This window comes from Amblyraja radiata, chromosome 19, assembly GCF_010909765.2.
Source record: "Amblyraja radiata isolate CabotCenter1 chromosome 19, sAmbRad1.1.pri, whole genome shotgun sequence".
In the NCBI taxonomy this organism is placed as follows: domain Eukaryota; kingdom Metazoa; phylum Chordata; class Chondrichthyes; order Rajiformes; family Rajidae; genus Amblyraja; species Amblyraja radiata.
In genome coordinates, this window is record NC_045974.1 from 14,096,613 (window position 1) to 14,117,519 (window position 20,907).

At 44.2% G+C, this 20,907-nt stretch overlaps 1 protein-coding gene across 2 annotated transcripts in view; it reads right to left on the reverse strand.

Annotated features, from left to right (window-relative positions):
• Nucleotides 1-11,607, reverse strand: part of atp6v0a4 (ATPase H+ transporting V0 subunit a4) — a 50,861-nt gene extending 39,254 nt beyond the window's left edge. The window contains exons 1-2 of one of the 2 annotated variants that reach the window (XM_033037730.1): nt 11,498-11,607; nt 732-863 (exon numbers count right to left, since the gene is read on the reverse strand). In XM_033037730.1, coding sequence (XP_032893621.1) covers nt 732-848 — 117 coding nt within the window. In that variant the 5' untranslated portion in view covers nt 849-863; nt 11,498-11,607. Of the gene's footprint in view, nt 1-731; nt 864-8,955; nt 9,163-11,497 lie in introns of those variants that run through there. The other variant, XM_033037729.1, reaches the window with a different exon arrangement.
• Between the last annotated feature and the right edge of the window lie 9,300 nt (nt 11,608-20,907).

A 20,907-nucleotide genomic window follows, 5' to 3' on the forward strand; every position in this document is an offset into this window, starting at 1 on the left:
GTGATCTCCAGATTCAGGGACAGTATCTTCCCAGCTGTTATCAGGCAACTGAACCATCCTATCACCAACTAGAGAGCAGTTCTGAACCAACATCTACCTCATTGGAGTATCATCAAAGACCCACACCATCCTGGCCACACGCTCATCTCCCTGCTACCTTCAGGTAGAAGGTACAGGAGCCTGAAGACTGCAACAACCAGGTTCAGCAATAGTTACTTCCCCACAGCCTTCACGCTATTAAACCTGGAACGGACAAAACTCTGATTATCAATAACCCATTATCTGTTATTTGCACTTTATCAGTTTATTTATTCATGTGTGTATATATTTATATTATGGTATATGGACACACTGATCTGTTTTGTAGTCAATGCCTACTATGTTCTGTCTGCTGAAGCAAAGCAAGAATTTCATTGTCCTATCAGGGACACATGACAATAAACTCATTTGAACTTGGAGACCTTTGGACTATCTTTAATCGGACTTTACCTTGCACTAAACTTTATTCCCTTTAACCTGTATCTGTTCACTTTGGACGGCTCAATTGTAATCATGTATAGTCTTTCCGCTGACTAGATATCATGCAAAAAGCTTTTGACTGTACCTCCGTACACGTGACAAGAATAAACTAAACTAAATTGGAACCAAAACTCAATGTTCACCTTGTCAGTGATACCCCCAGCCAGATAATAGATTTGAAAAGTATGAGCGTGCTGCCAGTGTTTACTCACATCACGGAACTGCATGAGGCCAAGCTCTCCCAGCTCAGAAATGCAACAGTAAGCAGCCTCCACTTGCAGGAAAAGTTGCGTCAGACACATCTCCTCACTTCGAAACAACGAGGCCATCTTCCCGCTCTTTCACTGGGGAAGATTGAAAGAACGAAATGCAAATGTTAATGCAAATGAATTCAATCAGAACTTTTAAAAACACTTTTTTGTCTGATGCACATAAAGGAAGAAGTCTGCATTTACTCAGCGTGGCAACATCCCATCAAAAGCAAGATCTCCACATTCTGTTCAGCTTAGTTTATTGTCACATGCACCGAGGTTATATATTCCTCAATCAAGTCTGCCCACAGTGCCTCACAGATCTAAGGAAAATAATGCCAGCCTATCTCATCTTTCCTGCAAGGGTCCCGACCTGAAATGTCACCAATCCATGTTCTCCAGGGATGCTCCTTGACCTGCTGAGTTACTCCAGCATTTGGTGTCTTCCCTTGGTAAACAAGTATCTGCAGCTCCTTATTTCTACTAGTCTCTACCTTCCCCTGTGCCTCAGTCCTCAGCTGTTATCCTTCCTCCCAACCAATCTTCTCCAGTTAATTTTTGGACTTGTGAAGTCCAAGGGCAGGCAGATTCAACTTCAGAAAAGTACTGGAAGCCAGACAGGGAAAGGAAACAGAAAGAGAGAGCAGGCCTTTGAATGAGAGTGTTACACAATACTGTGGGTGCAGAGAATTCTGGCTGCGATTTCAAGACAAATAGCAATGTTATAGGATTGCTACTTGTCGCAGGTCAGATAGCAAGGTTGTACTCCTTTCATTATGTTCTCTGCCAATGACTCATTTGCATTACTGTTGGTTATTTGGTTGGAACCAAGGGCGACTATTGTTGATGCTAATTATCAATACAAGTCAGTGCATCACCATCAATTGGTTCCCCCTTCACCCGCTCACAAATGGGCTCTTGGTCCCTGAACCTTTTCACACCACAGGAACAGATACGACACCATAAAGCGAACAACAGCGCCCTCACAACCAGGTAAAGGCAACCGCACTGGTCAACGTCACGTGACTCGATGTCACTACCTGCTAACCTGTCATGTGATCAAACCTTCAGAGGTCCACCTGATCAGATTTCTTAACACTAATCTCGGCTCCATTGTCCAGTAATTATTGTTTAGGGAACATGCTATCTTAGAAACCTGGTATTGCTGCAGTCTGTAATGTCTCTGTTGTGATAGGTATAGCAGGGAATTTCCAAACAAAAATAATTGTTTCACTATTAGCCAGAAAAGGTTCTCTGGGCGGCATTAGATAAACTTTCTCTCCTGATTCCTGCACTAAATCATATCCCTCACAAACATAGAAACATAGAAAATAGGTGCCATTCGGCCCATTCAATATGATCATGGCCGATCATCCAAAATCAGTACCCCGTTCCTGCTTTCTCCCCATATCCCTTGATTCCATTAACTCTAAGAGCTGTGACTAACTATCTCTTGAATACATCTCTCTTGCACTGGACTCTTAGCTCCCCAGCTCAGTCCTGGCCATGAATTAATTCCCAATTAATCCCTTGCCGGTCTTCCTGCAGCTGTCATCGACCATCCCTAGTCACCCTCTTCATCGCCTCCCATCACACTACTTCCCTGGGCTAGGCCAATCCAAGCTTTGTCCAATCCACACTGACCCACCTTCCACTCCATTCCAGCAGCCATTGGCCCCACTCACCCAACCTACCACTGAGATTGCCCCTATCTCACTTGCCCATCAGTAGCTTATGTGTGCAATTAGAAACATAGAAACATAGAAAATAGGTGCAGGAGTAGGCCATTCGGCCCTTCGAGCATGCACCGCCATTCAATATGATCATGGCTGATCAACCACCTCAGTATCCTGTACCTGCCTTCTCTCCATACCCCCTGATCCCCTTAGCCACAAGGGCCACATCTAACACCCTCTTAAATATAGCCAATGAACTGGCCTCAGCTACTTTCTGTGGCTGAGAATTCCACAGATTCACCACTCTCCGAGTGAAAAAAAAAATTCTCATCTCGGTCCTAAAAGACTTCCCCCTTATCCTTAAACTGTCACCCCTTGTTCTGGACTTCCCCAACATCGGGAACAATCTTCCACAGTGTGCAAGATAGAACTAGTGCATGGGTGATTGCTGGTCAGCGTGGACTCAGTGGGCCAAAGGGCCCGTTTCCACGCTGTATCTCTAAACTAAACTTGTCACTTCACCACCACTTCCCCTCGCCATCCCTTTGCATCAGTTTCCTCACATGACCCCCTTTTCCAGTAACTCCGTGTTATCCCACTTTCTCATCCACTCCCTGCACACGAGGGGCAATTTACAGAGGCTAACTAACCTACAAACCCGCACGTCTTTGGGATGTGGAGCAACTGGAGAAAACCCACGCGGTCACAAGGAGGACGTGCAAACTCCACTCAGCCAGCATCCAAGGTCAGGAATGAACTTGAGTTCCTTGCGCTGTGAGGCAGCAGCTCCATTGGCACCTTCTCTGTGAACATTAGGAGGTTACACGGGGTTTGAGGTGCATCATGTGAGAATAGTGACATTCGGGGCAGCGGTTTAGTTTATAACAAGATCTCATCGTGTGAATGCAGCCAGAAGTAGGTTTTAACAAGTTTTCACTGAAACATTCCACAGTGAAACATAATACTCACTTTACCCGCTTTGGGTCGAGCCTGATTGGACTGAGCACAAGGACAGACTGAAGGCAGAGACAGCCTGAAGCTGTGCCATTCTTGGTTATACTCCAAACACTCTCCATGTTTAGGCTTTAGCACATGAAAGATCAATTATATTTGCAACTACAACAGATTGTATCTCTGGGGATTGAAGAGAGAGAGTGTATTGCACACCGTGGTCTAAAGGTCATAATTCTGCATGGAAAATTCCTGTTATTTGTCCCAGGAATGCATCTGCAGGCTTTCCAAATTACTTCACAAGTGATGAAGAGGTATTAGCACGGAATATGCTGGGGAAATAGAAGTGAGGTTAAGATGCATGCTGTTACCATGGTTAACAGGCTCCATAACTTGTAGCAAGTGTGGTGAAGTGATTTGTAATTCACCAACTTGCTAGCCTCATTCGTTGTCCCCTGCCACTTGAGAGCAGCAGAATGGATCCACTTCTATTCAAATTCAAAGGGTGCCGCGGTGGTGCAACTGAAGCCAGAGACCCGGGTTCGATCCTGACAAAGGGTGCATGTCTGTACGGAGTTTGTACGTTCTCCCCGTGACCCGCGTGGGTTTTCCCCGGGAGCTCCGGTTTCCTCCCACACTCCAAAAACGTACAGGTTTGCAGTTTGATTGGCTTGGTAAAATTGTAAATTGTCCTTGTTGGGTAGGATAGTATTAATGTGCAGAAATCGCAGATCGGCATAGACTCGATGGGTTGAAGGGCCTGTTTTCATGCTGTATCACTAAATTAAACTAAACTAATTAAAAAAATTGGCATGGTGTGAAAACAATTGCTTTAGAAAGGGAGTGCCACAACCTTTTCATGACAAGATATATTTTCTTGTACGCTCAGTATGAAAATGATTTAGTTGCTGCAACTTTTAATTTTTTAAGTAATTTCTTGCTTAAGACAAACTTCTCTACTCCAGCATTTCTCCTTCCATCTAATTTGATGCTACTCACAACAATCATTCACACATTCACTGCTTCACCGATCCTTAATGCTTATTGATTAACGAGAAAGGTGCAGGGCAAGGAGACAGGTTGCATTTCAACAGGAACAGAATGGGAGTTCACACAAAGAGAACCCAATCTCTTGTTGGCGCATAAGTCGCTGGCAGATAGCAAGAGGCAGGGTAGGGCCTGAAGAAGGGTCTTGACCCAAAACGTCACCCATTCCTTCTCTCCAGAGTTGCTGCCTGCCCCGCTGAGTTACTCCAGCGTTTTGTGTCCATCTTCAGGTCGTGGCCTTCGTGGGTAAAGTGGATCATTTCTTCCTTGGGATTCTTACACGATCAAGGGTGACTTGCTTACATTTCTGTTTTGTGGGTTCTAAGTTTGCAATGAAGCCAATGTGGAAACGGCACAACTCGCTCGACAATGTGACTGACAAGATCCATCCAATATCAGGACCCATCTTCACACTACAGATAATTGATCCCATCCTTTGCTGTCGACAGACCCTCAGTGCCCCTTCATTAATTCATATTTCCTGTAGATTTGGTGTAAAATATTTTTGAGTGAAGACTAAAGATAACTAACAACTGAAACGTGTCACAGCAAATCCTAGGTCAAAATCTCTATTGCTTATGCCCCTGTCCCACTTAGGAAACCTGAACGGAAACCTCTGGAGACTTGCGCCCCACCCAAGGCTTCAGTGTGGTTCCCGGAGGTTCCCAGAGGTTTTTGTCAGTCTCCCTAACTGCTTCCACTACCTGCAACCTCCGGCAACCACCTGCAACCTCCGGGAACCGCACAGAAACCGCACAGAAACTTTGAGAAATTATGACCTTTCAGTTCCCATGAAAGCTCATTGTGAAATGTTAGGTGATTTACTTGCTTAAAGAGTAGATTTTAAGGAGGAAAGATAGTTGGAGAGGGAGAGAGAGCAAGGTCCACAGCCTAGGAACTTAGCAGTTAAGGGCAAGGCCACCAGTGATAGGCTAAAGTAAACCATATGTGCAAAACAAAGAGAAATCCAGAAAGAATGTTTAGTTGGATGAGATCATAGAGGTTTATGGAGATTTGAAAATACGTGGTGGGAATCATTGTTGTTCCATGAGTATGTAGTGCTGGCTGGAGAGTGTGACTTAGGGAACAACAGCATTTTAGATGACCTCATGTCGAGATTAGGAAACCTAACAAGGAAAGCCAATGGATTAACTCAGTATAGAGCTAACCAAGACATGGAGGAAGCAACAGGAATTGATGACGAAATGGGCAACAGGGTTGGAAATGGGCAAACGGGAAGAAGGGTTGGAAGTACATGATGTCTGTGTGGGAGAGGATGGTTTGGAATCACATAGAACAAGAGGTTGTGAAGACACTGGTTCAGCTTCAGACACCAGTCAGGATAAGGGTTAGAGCTGGTACCAAGGAATGGAGTTTGTGGTAGAGTCCTGTGGTAAAGTGTTTGGGTTTCCCATTATTTAATTGGAGTAAATTTCTGCTCATGCAGCAGAGTCATAGAGCATGGAAACAGGTCCTTCAATCCAACCTGCCCACCTGCCTGCATTTGGCCCATATCCCTCTAAACCTGTTCTATCCATGTACCTTTCTAAAGGTTTCTTAAATGTTGCCATAGTCCCTGCCTCAGCTACCAACTCAGGCAGCTCCTTCCATACACTCACCACCCTGTGTGTGAAAAGTTACTCGTCAGGTTCCTAATAAATCTTTCCCCCCTCTCCTTAAACCTATGTCCTCTGGTTCTCGATTCCCCTACTCTGGGTAAGTGACTGTGCGTTTATCCGGTCTATTCATAGATACATAGAAAATAGGTGCAGGAGTAGGCCATTCGGCCCTTCGAGCCTGCACCGCCATTCAATATGATCATGGCTGATCATCCAACTCAGTACCCCGTACCTGCCTTATTCCTCTGGTGATTTTATACACTGGATGGACTGGATGTTAGATAAGCCTCATGACAAATCAAAATGACAGGGAGACAGTGCCGAGTGTTGTCTACATGTATGTGGAAATCAACTTGTGGGCAGGTGGGTGCAAAAGAGATCGAAGGGTGTAGGGGTGTCTCAATTAATAATTGGTTGGGCTCCAGAGTTAATAGTGCAGGTACAGGAGGAGAAACCCTACCCAGAGATGCTGCCTGACATGCTGAGTTACTCCAGGGTTTTGTGTCGATCTTTGGTGTAAACCAGAATCCGCAGTTCCTTTCCACCCGAATAGATGAAGCTCTGGCCAGAACTGGATGGTAAGAATGGAGCCAGATCAGTGCAGTCCCATGCAGCCACGTGTGTTGCAGCATCAACATGATAGCACAACATCCAAAGGAGGATATTTTTCTAATTAGACAGGTGACTGATTGGTAATAAGCCTTCCAGGCAATTAAAAAAAAGATAATATCTTCCAGTTTTATCTCCACACTTTTTCCGTTTGGATTTCATCGCCAGTATTTTGTAGCTTGTAGTTCCACAACAATCTTTAACATAGTAAAACATACCAAGGCGTTTTACAGAAGTGTAATCAAACAAAACAAGCCATATCAAGAGATATCGCCTTGACGGAGAAGAGAGTGGCAGAGTTGTATAACCACAATGCAGGAACAACAGGCCATTCAGCCCCATCAGACTGGCCACCATTAACGAAGATCATGGCCCACCTGACCATAACCTCCACTTTGCCTTCTCAGCTTTACCCTGTAACCATTCCTCCCACTGCTAACTATCTCTACCCCTGCCTTAAAAAAAGTCAAGGACTCTGCTTAAAATTCCCATTTGCAGAAAGCATAGCTGTGCCAAGACTGAGCATAGCCCTAAGAAGGGTAGTCATGAGTGAGAGATGGACAAGGAGCTGGAGTAATCAAGCACAATGGACAAGAACCAGGTAAGGGTTGTCCCACTCATCTGGACAATAGATCGGAGGACAACAGATCGGCAACAGCTATTAGATTAAAGGGCAATCCAGTGTGGTAAGAGGCAACTCGTGACCTTGAGATCCATTTTAGTGGATGGGATGGATTAAATGCATAAGCTACAATAAAAAGGCAGCATATTCAAAGTCTTTATGATGTCCACACCACAATACCATCCCCATCAGACCAGCAATACTAAACCTGTTCATCCCCTTCCAAATGTAACTGCAAATGATGAGGATTCCCCAGAGAAACTAAACATGAGATAACAACATATCTAAAATGTTCATCAAGAAAAGTCCAGGTACATTCAGGAGTAATTCAAATCAAGTCGAGTTTATCGCCATTGGCACAAGTGCAGAGAAGTACAGGTGCAATGAAAACCTTGCAACCCAACACCAACACCGGCACACAGACTCAAACACACACAGAAATATGCATGATATATACATGAATTAAACAAGAATAAAAGAAAAAAAGGACTGTGCAAAATAACAAGACATTCGTGCAAACCATAATTAGAAAAGGGGCAAGTCCACAGTCGTGCAAGAGGTGGCCCATGGCGTTCCGTTGTAGGATTAGGATTGTGCAGTTTAGTTCAAGAACCTGACAGCTGTAGGGAAATAACTATTTTTGAACCTGCTGACGTGTGACTTTAGGATTACTGAAAATAATTGTTATGGAGAATTGGGCGGAAAACAGGAAAAATAGCAGGATCCAATATGGATCCGAATGGATTTGCTCTTCATTATATAGTTCTAGACTAGATCACTGTTAGTCTTCTACAGCTGTGTGATACACCAAGGTAATTGGTTTCTGTATTGACTGGGTACAGATGCACAGGGAGCTGACTTCAGTCTCACTTTGGTACTAATTGCATTCTCCTGATTCTCACAACTCCTATTTATATTTCATGGGGTCAATCTGAGAATGCAATATTCTCTTTGTTTAATCTAACTGCAGTGGGGGAACATGCCTTTGATACCAAAGCCAATATCTGTACCAAGGTGGGTGGAGTATTAGCAGTATCAAGATTGCCCTCCAGTACTGCAGGCAAACCAAAAGCAGCATTGCCTTATAAGATTCAGCTCACTCTCAGCACTCCATATAGTCAGTGAGCAGTGACATTCATACAAGGTTCATTCATCTGGCATGTATAACCCACAAACTCTATTTCTCTGGCACACTAATGTCACGTTATGTTCAGGTCTAAAGGAGCTTGATGACGTAAGACAAGGTTGGTATTTGTAGGAAGGAACTGCAGATGCTGGTTTAAACTGAAAATAGCTGGAGTAACTCAGCGGGTCAGGCAGCATCTCTGGAGAAAAGGTATAGGTGACGCTTCGGGTCGAGACCCTTCTTCAGACCCAACCCGAAACGTCACCCATTCCTTTTCACCAGAGTTGCTGCCTGACCCGCCAAGTTACTCCAGCTTTTTGTGTCTATCTAAGGTTAGTATTTGTCTCCTCTGAAATGGAGCCTCTCTCAATCTGCAAAGCCATTAATAAATCACAGAAATGGTTGTATGTGATATATTATGATACTTTATTCAACACCTAAAGACACAGAAATGTCATAAAAGGCTAATTTGAATTGAGATTGAAAGAATGAGGAATTGTTCACTTAGAAACCAAAAGAGAAATAAAAATGTTACCTCACGGTGTGGCAGATCTTTTTCTGTTCTTTAGACGAGTCCTAATCCACCTGTAGTGCAGCGGAGGCAGCGGTGAAGTTGTTGATTATCTGAAGGGTTTCGAGGGCAGTGCAATCCTGTGTGGAATGTTTCATGTGTGTGGGCTGAGTCTAGGGAGCAGCAGCTAAAACTAGCTGCTGCTACAGCATTTCGCAGTACTGTTGGGAGGGAGATGGATGGGTCTGTGGCAGTCACTGCACAGTCTGTTTGCTTTCACATCAACAAACACACCTACCCATCAAGATTGCCATCACGCACAGTAAACCCACCGCGAACCCAAAGCAATCTCAAGGCGAGAAAGACACAGTATCTTTTGCCACCTCACCAGTTATTGGTGCGTTTCACTCAATGAATTGTAGTGGCTTCCACGATACATGAAGCACAAAAACCATAAAAGCTCAAAAAACAAAACAAGACCATGAAGTTGGTTGAAGAATAAATACTGGGCAAAACACTGAGTAGGTAATCATCCTATTTGTTCATCATTAGATAGTGTTGTGGTTTATTTTACATCAGAGGGGAGCTGAGGAGATCGCTCTGAGTTATAGAGTCATTCAGCACAGAAACAGGCCCTTCGGCCCAGCTTGCCCGTGCCAACCAAGGTGCCCCAACTACACTAGTCCCGCTTGCCCCATGTCTCTCTAAATCTATACAATCATGTACCTGCCCATATATCTTTTCAACATTGCTGTGGTTTCTGCCTCAAGTATTTCCTCTGCCAACTCATTCCATACACCCACCACCATCTGTGTGAACATGTTGCCCCTCAGATTCCTATCAAATTGTTCACCTCTCACCTTAAACCTATGTCCTCTAGCTCCTAATTCCCCTACTGGACTAATAGACTAGATCAAGTATTGCCCTCTCCCATGTAGAGCCCTCTGCATATCACCTGAGGTTTTCCAGAACACATTTGACAAATTCTGCCCCGTCTACATGTTTTGCACTATGACAGTCTCAATCAATATTAGGAAACATTGAGTCTTTGTTAACAAATGGTTCCCCCACCAGTGCAGCACTCTCAGTACCACACTGAAGTGCTGGTTGGGACTTCTATACTCAGGGAGTAACATCCACACATTTATCACTCACAACTTACCAATTGCTTGCTTAATATACTGAAGGCTTCCTTTGTTATTGTTTGAGATTCTAGTATCACCAGCTTGCGTAAAAATGCCCTCCGCCAGATTTTGGCGACACGGTTGAGCAGCGGTAGATTTGCTGCCTTTCAGCGCCAGAGACCCGGTTTCAATCCTGACTACGGGTGCTGTCTCTACGGAGCTTGTACGTTCTCCCCGTGACCTGCATGGGTTTCTTCCCACACTCCAAAGACGTACAGGTTTGTAGGTTAATTGGCTTGGTGTAAATGTAATATTGTCCCTAGTATGTGTAGGATAGTATTAATATGGGGGGATCGCTGGGTCGGCACGGACTCGGTGGGCCGAAGGGCCTATTTCTGCACTGTATCTCTAAACTAAACTATCAATCATTTCAACAAAGGACAAATTACTGATTTAAATTCTTAAGCTAAAACAAAAATGGCAGGGTAGCCATTGTAGAGAGAGAAACAAGGTTAAAATCTTGACATATTACATTGTGCTCAGAGCTCTGACAAAGGGTTAAAACTGATGTACGGAGCTGGATCATTCCTGGAGCTGGATCATTTTCATGTCCCCACCCTGGTGTCGTTCCCACTTCACGATTCAAACAAGCTCCATGTCATTGCATCAAGTACAGTGGTTCTCCAGTATAAACTTAGCCTCAGGTAGCGAGCTGATCTTGTAGACATGCCACTCGCGAGCCCGAATGGTTCTTTCAAATAGCATTGAATTGTTTTTAAATGCCGCTGATGATTAGAGATATTTGAAAGCAAATCAAAAGGATTGAAATATATATATTTTTAATCATTCACTTGAAATTTAAGTGGTGCAAAATGGTGCATCTAAAAGAGCTGCTGTCTCACAGCTCCAGAAACTGGGTTCAATTCTCATCTTGGATGGTGTCTGAGCGGAGGCCCTGGGACCGCACGGGTTTCTCTTGGTGCTCTGGTTTCCTCCCACATCCCAAGGATCTCTAGGTCGGTAGGTTATTTGGCCACTGTAAATCATTCCCAGTGTGTCGTGCTTGAATCTGGGCGGCCATTGATGATCATTTATGGAGAATTAATATAAGGGGGATATTGACAGATTCTTGATTAGTACGGGTGTCAGGGATTATGGGGAGAAGGCAGGAGAATGGGGTTGAGAGTGAAAGATAGATCAACCATGATTGAATGGCGGAGTAGACTTGATGGGCCGAATGGCCTCATTCTGCTCCTTGAACTTATGAACTTACGAACTAAATAAATATGGTTATTGTAGGATTCGTGCAAACGGGTGGTGGATGATCGGTGCGTTCTCGGTAAGCAGTAGGGCCTGTCTCCTTGCTGCGTGTCTCAATACATCTATATTCAGTGAACATACATTAATTGAAAGCCTCAAGTAAAGTATAGGAAAGCACTTACATTCATTTACTTTGTTGATCCCATTCGGTGAGTTCAATCAGTGGTGAAGTTGAGGACTGGGTGAGAGAGTAACCTGCCCCTCAGCCCAGTGTTTTAATGCTCAGCGCTGGCTCCACACACAGAACCACAGCTCAGTCCCATCAACCCGTCTCTGATCTCAGCCTTGCCATGGGCGGTCCTGGGTGTCAGAGATGAGCTGACCCGCCAAGCGCGCCTTGCTGGCTGCTCTTTCCCGAAATGCCTTCAAAAGTTAAATGCGTTTCAAGCCATTAACTTGTTAACATTTTGCTCTGAGGCTGACTGCCCTGCCCTTTGCTGCCTTAACTGACTATCATACAAGACCTCCCGTGAACTGAGGCTCCACAGAGCTGTTCTGATCATGATAGAGGCCATAAGCTATGGAACAGGTTTATTAAAAATAGAAACTGCTGGAACTTGGATCATACACCTTGTACAATAGTTACAACCATGACTGCACATTCAAAATTACTTTGAGAGAACATAAACATGCTATTTAAATAAACCTTTCTATATTCTTAATTCCTTTTTGAAAACCTCAGAAATACATTTGGGACTTTGCTAACGCAGGCAATAATAATAATAAACCAGGAATACTAACTATTTTCATGAGGTGCAGTGAAGCAAGAAGTACCACGTACAGGTCTGCAATTATTACCTAGACTCTCCATTTCGAAAGCTGGAGGGTAATTGATATTTAACAAATTGCACATATTTTAATCTCGTTCTCCTGAAAGGGTTTGTGTTGTGCAGCCCATGGACGCTGTGCTGAGGAGAAGGCTGACAAAGGCGCTTGGATTAATGCTGGTTGCCTGCCTTGCACCTAAAAGGGTGTTGACGTACTATAATTTCTTAGGGTCCTTCTCACTCAGTTGTTTGTGCAAACAGCAGACATTTAATCCAGTCTGAAACCTTTGGCTCTGCAGGAACTGTCCGCATACAAATGCTTCCTGAGCTGTCGAACTTTGCCCACCGCCTCTCTCACTGATCCTGTGAGGCACAGCAGAAGCTGATAGGAGCAGAATCTCATCAGAGGGGAGCATCCCACAGACCACCAGACTCAGTATTGCTTGCCTGGAATCACAAGGGTTACCCTTTTTCTCTGCCCATTTAAACCTCTACTGGATAGATCAGGTGTCATTTATAAGTCACCATCACTTGTGTCATTCAGTCTCTCGTCTCCACACTATCCTAGACTGGCGGTAATGTTGCTGCCTCACAGCACCAGAGACGCGGGTTCGATCCTGACCATGGGTGCTGTCAGTGGGGAGCTTGACCTGCGCGGGTTTTGTCCGGGTGCTCCGATTTCCTCCAACGCTCCAAAGACCTACCGCATCGTAGGTTAAGTGGCTTCTGTCAAATTTTGAATTGTGCCTAGTGTGTAGGGTAGTGTTGGTATACAGGGATCGCTGGTCAGCACAGATTCGGCGGGCCGAAGGGTCTGTTTCCGTGCTGTGTCTCTAAACTAACAATATTGCTCTTGTTCTCATTGTCCCGACTACTTCTCTGCAACAACAAAAAATTGCTTTAATTCTAATGTTTGTGGATAAAAGACTCTCCACTTCCCTCTCTATAGTTGCTGCCTGACCTGCTGAGTATTTCCCTCATTCTTTTTGTTTTTGGTTACAGCAGCAAGGTGGATAGTTGACGCACCGAAGCTCGGTGCAGCCAACGCCAAGTCTCTGTGGGGACGAACCACAGTCTAGAATCCATATAGAGCCTCAGAGATGCTGCCTGCCCCGCTGAGTTACTCCAGCATTTTGTTTCCATCTTCGGTATAAACCAGCATCTGCAGTTTCGTTGTACACACAAAGAAATTAATGTTTGGTTTTATTAGGTACGCAAATGTAGTTACTTTCACCGAGTTTTGGACCACAGGGCTTATCACAATGAGGCTATCTCTCTAGAATATAACACATGAATATGCAAACATGGGAGCCTTCCTCTTTTGAAAATAAATTTAACACAAGTATTAGAACAATTCTTCCAGAGCAGCCTGTCCTTACTTCACTCAATAGATTAAAGTCCAGCTCCCTTGCAAGACCACACTTGCAGTCTTCAGTGAAGACCGCAAGTTACAGGTCTACCCCTGGGGTTAACAAACTGCAAAGGGCTAGGAGTTGTGAAAAATGATCAGTCATTTTCGACTGCGCTGTCCCCCGCCCCCCTGGTGGAGTAGACCTCACAGCCCTCGACAACAGCACAATGAACTGGCTACAGCACCTGGAGGGCGTCACATAACCTCTGCTGCCTCAAACGCAAGAAGAAGAAGGCAAGTGATGTACAGGCACAAGGATTCTATTTCTGGAATTTTACCAAGGAAGTATGGAAGTATTAGAGTTTACGATCTGCAGTGTTATTTCAGGTACAAAAGCACAGCATTATCACATCCAGGGACATCCAGTGATTTATTTGACATGCATTCATGTGTTGTAATGTAGGAAATTCACCAGCCAATACGCAGACAAAAAGTTCCCATTACGCACAAGAAAGCAGTGGTGAAGAAATCTGATGGCACCAAGCCTGAGTTTCAGGCGACAAGCAGAAGCCAGTGGGCAAAGGCATGGTGGGCTTGTGCATTACTGCAAGTCTAGTAACTGATTTGAATGGGGATGCTTTCCACTCACTTGGGTGTGAGCCAGCATTCTGAAATGAAGATTTAAATCTTCAGACCAGGGTTCTGCATTTCCAGCACTGTGCTACCAAGGTGATAAACATGTCACTGCTATATGGCATCACACAGTACCCCAATGTTAAAGCATTATTCAATATTTGCTGGATTGTCACCTCTTTCTGAAACTCAACCTCTGAATGTTTTGGAAACATTTACTTATTTTTAATATAGAATGCATTTTCAGCATAGGATGGAACATAATAATGACAGTCTGTAGTCTGAAGAAGGGTCCCAACCCAAAACCTCACCCATTCCTTCTCTCCAGAGATGGTGCCTGTCCCGCTGAATTACTCCAGCATCTTGTGTCTATCTGCGGTTTAAACCAGCATCTGCAGTTCCTTCCTACACTTTATAATGACAGTGCTTAACGTCTGTGTTTATGCTCCATAATCATGTTTTTCTCCCTCATATTCCTGCCCAGCTTCCCCTATAGAGCATCTTTTTTAATTTGCCTCCGTTTCTTTAGATACCAGTGTACAGGAAGCCCCCTGGTTAAGAACACCCGCCTATGGACATACGCACACATGAACAGCCTCGCATAATGTTATTGTATTCAAAAGTCCCGCATACATCCATACGATCCTTTCTACAAATGGCAGAACTAGTTTCCTGTCTAGCTCTACATAAAATAATTGTTCCTTCCTATCAATCGTATGTTCTTTTCATGCTATTAATTACAATACTATGGAGTACTATGGCATACTATGGTTACCTTAACGAAGGAATTTTGTGTGTTTTCTGACTAATGGACAAAATCGACCTCGGGAAATCTACAAAAAAACAGAACCCGTTCGTTATACAGGGACAGGCTGTCATGGTTGTACTTTATAGCACTTAGTATGGACACAGGAGGAGGCAGTAACCCCATCCAATCCATAACTGGTCTCATTCCCCTCTCTTTCCCTGCATTAGTTTAGTTGAGTTTAGAGATACAGCGCGAAAACAGGCCCTTCGGCCCACCGGTTCTGCGCAAACCAGCGACCCCCACATATTAACACTATCCTACACACACAGGGACAATTTTTACATTTACCACACCAATTAACCTATATACCTGTACATCTTTGGAATGTGGGAGGAAACCTAAGATCTCGGAGAAAACCCACGCAGGTCATGGAGAGAATGTACAAACTCCATACAGACAGCGCCTGGAGTCGGGATCGAACCTGAGTCTCCGGCGCTGCAAGTTCAAGAGTTCAAGAGAGTTTATTGTCATGTGCCCCTGATAGGACAATTAAATTCTTGTTTTGCTTCAGCACAACAGAACATAATAGGCATTGACTACAAAACACATGAATAAATAAACTGATAAAGTGCAAATAACAGATAATGGGTTATTAATGTTCAGAGTTTTGTCCGAGCCAGGTTTAATAGCCTGATGGCTGTGGGGAAGTAGCTATTCCTGAACCTGGTCGTTGCAGTCTTCAGGCTCCTGTACCTTCCACCTGAAGGTAGCAGGGAGATGAGTGTGGCCAGGATGGTGTGGGTCTTTGATGATACTGCCAGCCTTTTTGAGGCAGCGACTGCGATAAATCCCCTCGATGGAAGGAAGGTCAGAGCCGATGATGGACTGGGCAGTGTTTACTACTTTTTGTAGTCTCTTCCTCTCCAGGGCGCTCAAGTTGCCGAACCAAGCCACAATGCAACCGGTCAGCATGCTCTCGACTGTGCACCTGTAGAAGTTAGAGAGAGTCCTCCTTGACAAACCGACTCTCCGTAAACTTCTCAGGAAGTAGAGGCGCTGATGAGCTTTCTTGATGATTGCATTAGTGTTCTCGGACCAGGAAAGATCTTCAGAGATGTGCACGCCCAGGAATTTGAAGCTCTTGACCCTTTCAACCATCGACCTGTTGATATAAACGGGACTGTGGGTCCCCATCCTACTCCTTCCGAAGTCCACAATCAGTTCCTTGGTTGAAAGCGCTGAAAGGCAGCAACTCTACCGCTGCACCACCGTGCTGTCCTACAAATGTATTAATGCAATTTATTCCCGCTCATACACCCATCAACTTGTACTAGCCCACATTTGGAGTAATTTACAGTGGTCAGTGAAGCTGTGGATCAGGCAGTATTACTGAGATGGAATAAGGGCAGGAATCTGTTCCATCACCATTGTTTCCAATTCCAATCCAAGGAGTAGGACAGTCCTGTTCAGATTTCAGTCTGTGCCCAGGAAGGAGAATGGTGCCAGGAGTTTAGGAGATGGCTTCAACCCTGCTACTAGTAGAGCAGGAATTTACTTCCCTTGAATAGAGGAGAACATTAACTGGTAAAGTCTGGAGTCACATCTCCACCGGTCTCAGTAAGAACGGCAAGAATTGGCAGCAAGGTGGCACAGCGATCGAGTTGCTGCCTTACAACACCAGAGTTTGATCCTGATTACAGGTGCTGTCTTTATGGAATTTGTACCTTCTCCCCCTGATCTACGTGGGTTTTTTCCGGGTACTCCAGTTCAAGATGCAAGATGCAAGATTCAATTTAATTGTCACTTGTATCTATTAAGGTACAGTGAAATTTGAGTTCCCAAACAGCCATACTAAGTGAAAAAACAAAAAAACACACAGCACATCAAATAAAGTTTAACATAAACACCCACCACAGTGGAATCAACATTCCTCACTGTGATGGAAGGCAACAAAGTTCAGTCATCTTCCACCTTTGTTCACCCGTAGTCGGGGCCTTGAATCCTCCGCAGTGCCGCTGCCGATGGTCCAATGTTCAAGCCCTCTCGTCGGGGTGATCGAAACTCCGGTGTTGGGACGGATTGGAACATGGAGCTCCCGAGTCGGCCACCTCCTACCGGAGACCATGGGCATCACATTGTTAAAGTCCCCAGGCCCTGCGGTCGGAGCTCCAAAACTGGCGATCCTCGGCAGAAGATCCCAGGCACCGTGATGGTAAGTCCATGCCACCCACGGCTTGAAGCTCCGAGCCGGTCTCCAGGAAAGGCCACACAACTCCACGCTGTAGGCAGCAGGGGGGACGGAGATGGGACATGGAGAAAAATTGCACTTCCGTCCAGGTAAGTGACTGAAAAAAGTTTTCCCCCAATCCATCCCCCCCCCCCTCCCACCCCCCCACATAAAACATACCAAGAGACATTAAAACAAACATTCAAGACATACTTCAAATAATAAAAACAGAGAAGGGACAAGACCGGTGGTGGGACTTTTCTCCCGCACTCCAAAAGACATACAGATTTGTTGGTTGATTGGATTGGTAAAAATTGTCCCTAGTGTGCAGGATAGTGTGAGTGTGCAAGGATCGCTGGTCGGCGCAAACTCAGTGGGCTTAAGGGCTTGTTTCCACACTGTTTCTCTAAACGAAACCAAACCATCAACAGCTATTCTATTAACCCTTCACTAATCACATTTTATACTCTCCACATACATAAAACCCCTTCTGGATTCTACCCACGTTCTGGGAACAATTTACCGTTTCCAACTAACCCGCCAACCCGCGCATATCTTGGCAGTGGGAAGAAACCAGAACATCCAAATGAAACCCATGCAGCCACAGAGCGAACGTACAAACTCCACACAGACAGCACCAGAGATCAGGATTGAACCCTGGTCTCTGGTGGTGCGAGGCAGCAGATCTACAAGCTGTGCCAGTGTAACAGCTCCAAAGCCCTTTTCCATTTTGGATTTCGCTCGAATGAAGCAATCACAGAATTTCCTATAATCTCCCAGAGCAAGCAACACTGGGATTACATTATTAAGCAAGGTCACATCGAGTGTGCAGAATTAATGAAGGGAGTAATTTCTACAAGTGTTCATATCATGCAACTCATCAATAGATCACCAGGGAAATTCCTAGAAAACATTGAAAGAATTTACCAAAGATAAGAATTGCCAAATGATTTATTTCCACCCAAGTATTGGAATAAGTTGAAACATAAGTGCATCAAGTAATAAATTATTAGAATTTAACAGGTGGCACGGCGATAGAGTTGCTGCCTTACAGCACCAGAAATCTTGGTCTGGTCCTGATTACGCCTGCTTTCATACAGAGTTTGTACGTTCTCTATGTGACCACGTGGGTTTTCTCCAGGTGCTCTGGTTTCCTCCACACTCCTAAATTGTGCAGGTTTGGAGGTTAATTGGTTTCGATAAGAACTGTAAATTGTCCTTCATGTGGAGTAGGTGCTGGTATCCGGGGATCACTGGATGGCGCAGACTCGGCGGGCCGAAGGGCCTGTTTCCGTGCTGTATCTCTATACCAAACTAAACTGATACTGATATTTTCACTTGCCACCTAGCCTTAGTGACCATTGTTAATATATTCTTATAATGGGAGAGTGGGTGGTTTGGATCAACCAATTACAAATGTAAACAATCATTCAAAATACAGTAACACTCTGGTAATCTGGCATATGATTGCTTGGAAATTCTGGTAGTTTGACATCTGGCTCTCTCAATAGTTCGGAATGTTAGCGCAGGGACCGAGCGCAGGGGGCTGTGTGAAACCAAGGCCAAGGTCCAAACTGTGGAATCAGTGATCCCCGTACACCAGCACTATCCTACACAACAGCCAAAGCCAGGACCACCAGCCGATACACCATGGGTCAGGAACGTGGATAGGTTTGGACTAAGAGCCAGGTCGGGAGCGATTTTAACTCCAATAGTCCTGAAGATGTATTAGTCTAGCATCACCAAAGTCTGGACTGAGTATAGTGACCCAACATAATTATTTCAAAGTAGGTTGTTGAACAACCACCAGGGAAAGGGAATATCATAAGATAATAAGACAGAGGAGCGGAATTAGGCCATTCGGCACATCACGCCTCGCAGGAGATCACGGAGAAGCCAGGCAGCGGACCCCTGCGGCCGGACTCTGGGTCGGAGCTGTCGAGGTCGGGCTGGCGGTTGCAGTCGAGTAAGGGGTCCACAATCGAGGACGAGGCCACGGCGGTCAAGGATGGGCCACATGGGTACCGGAGGTTAGACACGCCAACGAGAACAAAGGAGGACTGCCGACAACTAAGAGGGACCAGAAATGGATTGTGTTAAAAATGAATTGTGTTAAAGTGAAATACTTTTAACTTTGTTGGTGCCCTTTATGTGGCCACTCTTTGCATACCTTGGGTGTGTAAAACAAGGAATATCACTGTGACTTGTCACATGTGACAATAAAGTATCATTCATCCATGTCTGCTCCGACATTCGAGCATTCAATCTATTTTTCCCTCTCAACCCCATTGTTCTGCCTTCTCCCCATAATCTTTGACACCCTTGCTAATCAAGAAGCTATTAATCTCCACTTTATATCCAATATATAATATATAATATATCAAATATCCAATCACTTGGTATCCACAGGGTCTGTGGCAAAAACCCCCACAGATTCACCACCCTCTGGCTAAAGGAATTGGTCCTAATCTCCATTCTATCTTTTAGTTTTCGAGATAGGGAATGGAAAAAGGCCCTTCGGCCCACCAAGTCCACGCCGACCAGTGATTACCCAACCTCTCCTTATAGCTAATATCCTCAGATCCAGACAGCATTCTGTTAAATTCTGTTAACAGTCCAATAGTGCCCTACGCTTGATTAGCCAATGTACAGAAATAGTCCACACAGGTTCTGTCGTACACACTAGGGACAATGTACAGAAGTCAGTAAACCTACAAACCTGAACATCTTTGGAGGGTGGGAGGAAACCCATGCGGTCACGGGGAGAATGTACAAACTCCTTTGGATTTACGTTTTAAGTGCAGGATCCCAATGCTTGCATGGTTGGAATCAACTAACTGAGTAAAGACTGGAGCACCCACTGTAGCATTGCAATAGGAGATTTGGGCCACTCAAATAACTTTAGGGAAATAAATCACTAATTATTTTAGTTGAAAAGGAAGCTTTTACAATGGGAAAGAATAGGAATCAAAATGCTCGGAGACTTGTATGAATTTGGAAAATTATTATCATTTCAACAATTACAACTGAAATATAATTTGAGAAATAATCAATATTTTAAATATCTTCAAATGTGTGACTATCTGAAAAAATACACAAAAGACTATCATAACATGCCTCCAGACTTACTGGACGAAGCAATGAAGACAAAGGCCGAATCAGCAAACCTAATATCATACTTATATAACACTATTTTAAATATAGAAATACCTACAACTGATGGTATTAGAAGAGACTGGGAACAAGAACTAGCTATAAAAATTTCAAAAGAGAGCTGGGATAAACACTTACTATATGTGCATAAATGCTCGATCAATGTAAGACATACTCTAATTCAATTCAAAACATTACATAGACTATACTATTCAAAAACCGAAATAAATAAACTTTTCCCTAACGTCTCACCCATTTGTGATAAATGTCAGTCTCAAGAAGCTACCATAGCGCACTCTTTTGTTTTTTGTATAAAAATCCAAAAATTCTGGAACGAAATATTTGAAATTTTCACAAAACTATTTAAAATAAAACTGATACCAAAAGCAGAATGGATTATTTTTGGAATAACGGAAGGTAGCCCTGAACTAAACGTGTTTCAAAAGAATTTATTTAATTACGGGCTAATAACAAGAAAAAAACTTGTACTCGAATTCTGGAAAAACGCTCCTATACCAACAATAAAAATGTGAATTTCAAACATGTTCGAAACATTACACCTGGAAGATACGAGACTCCTCCTCACAGGCAAAGCAGACCACTTCCAAAAGACGTGGTCTGCATTTATGAGCTTACTAGAAGCATAAGGTACA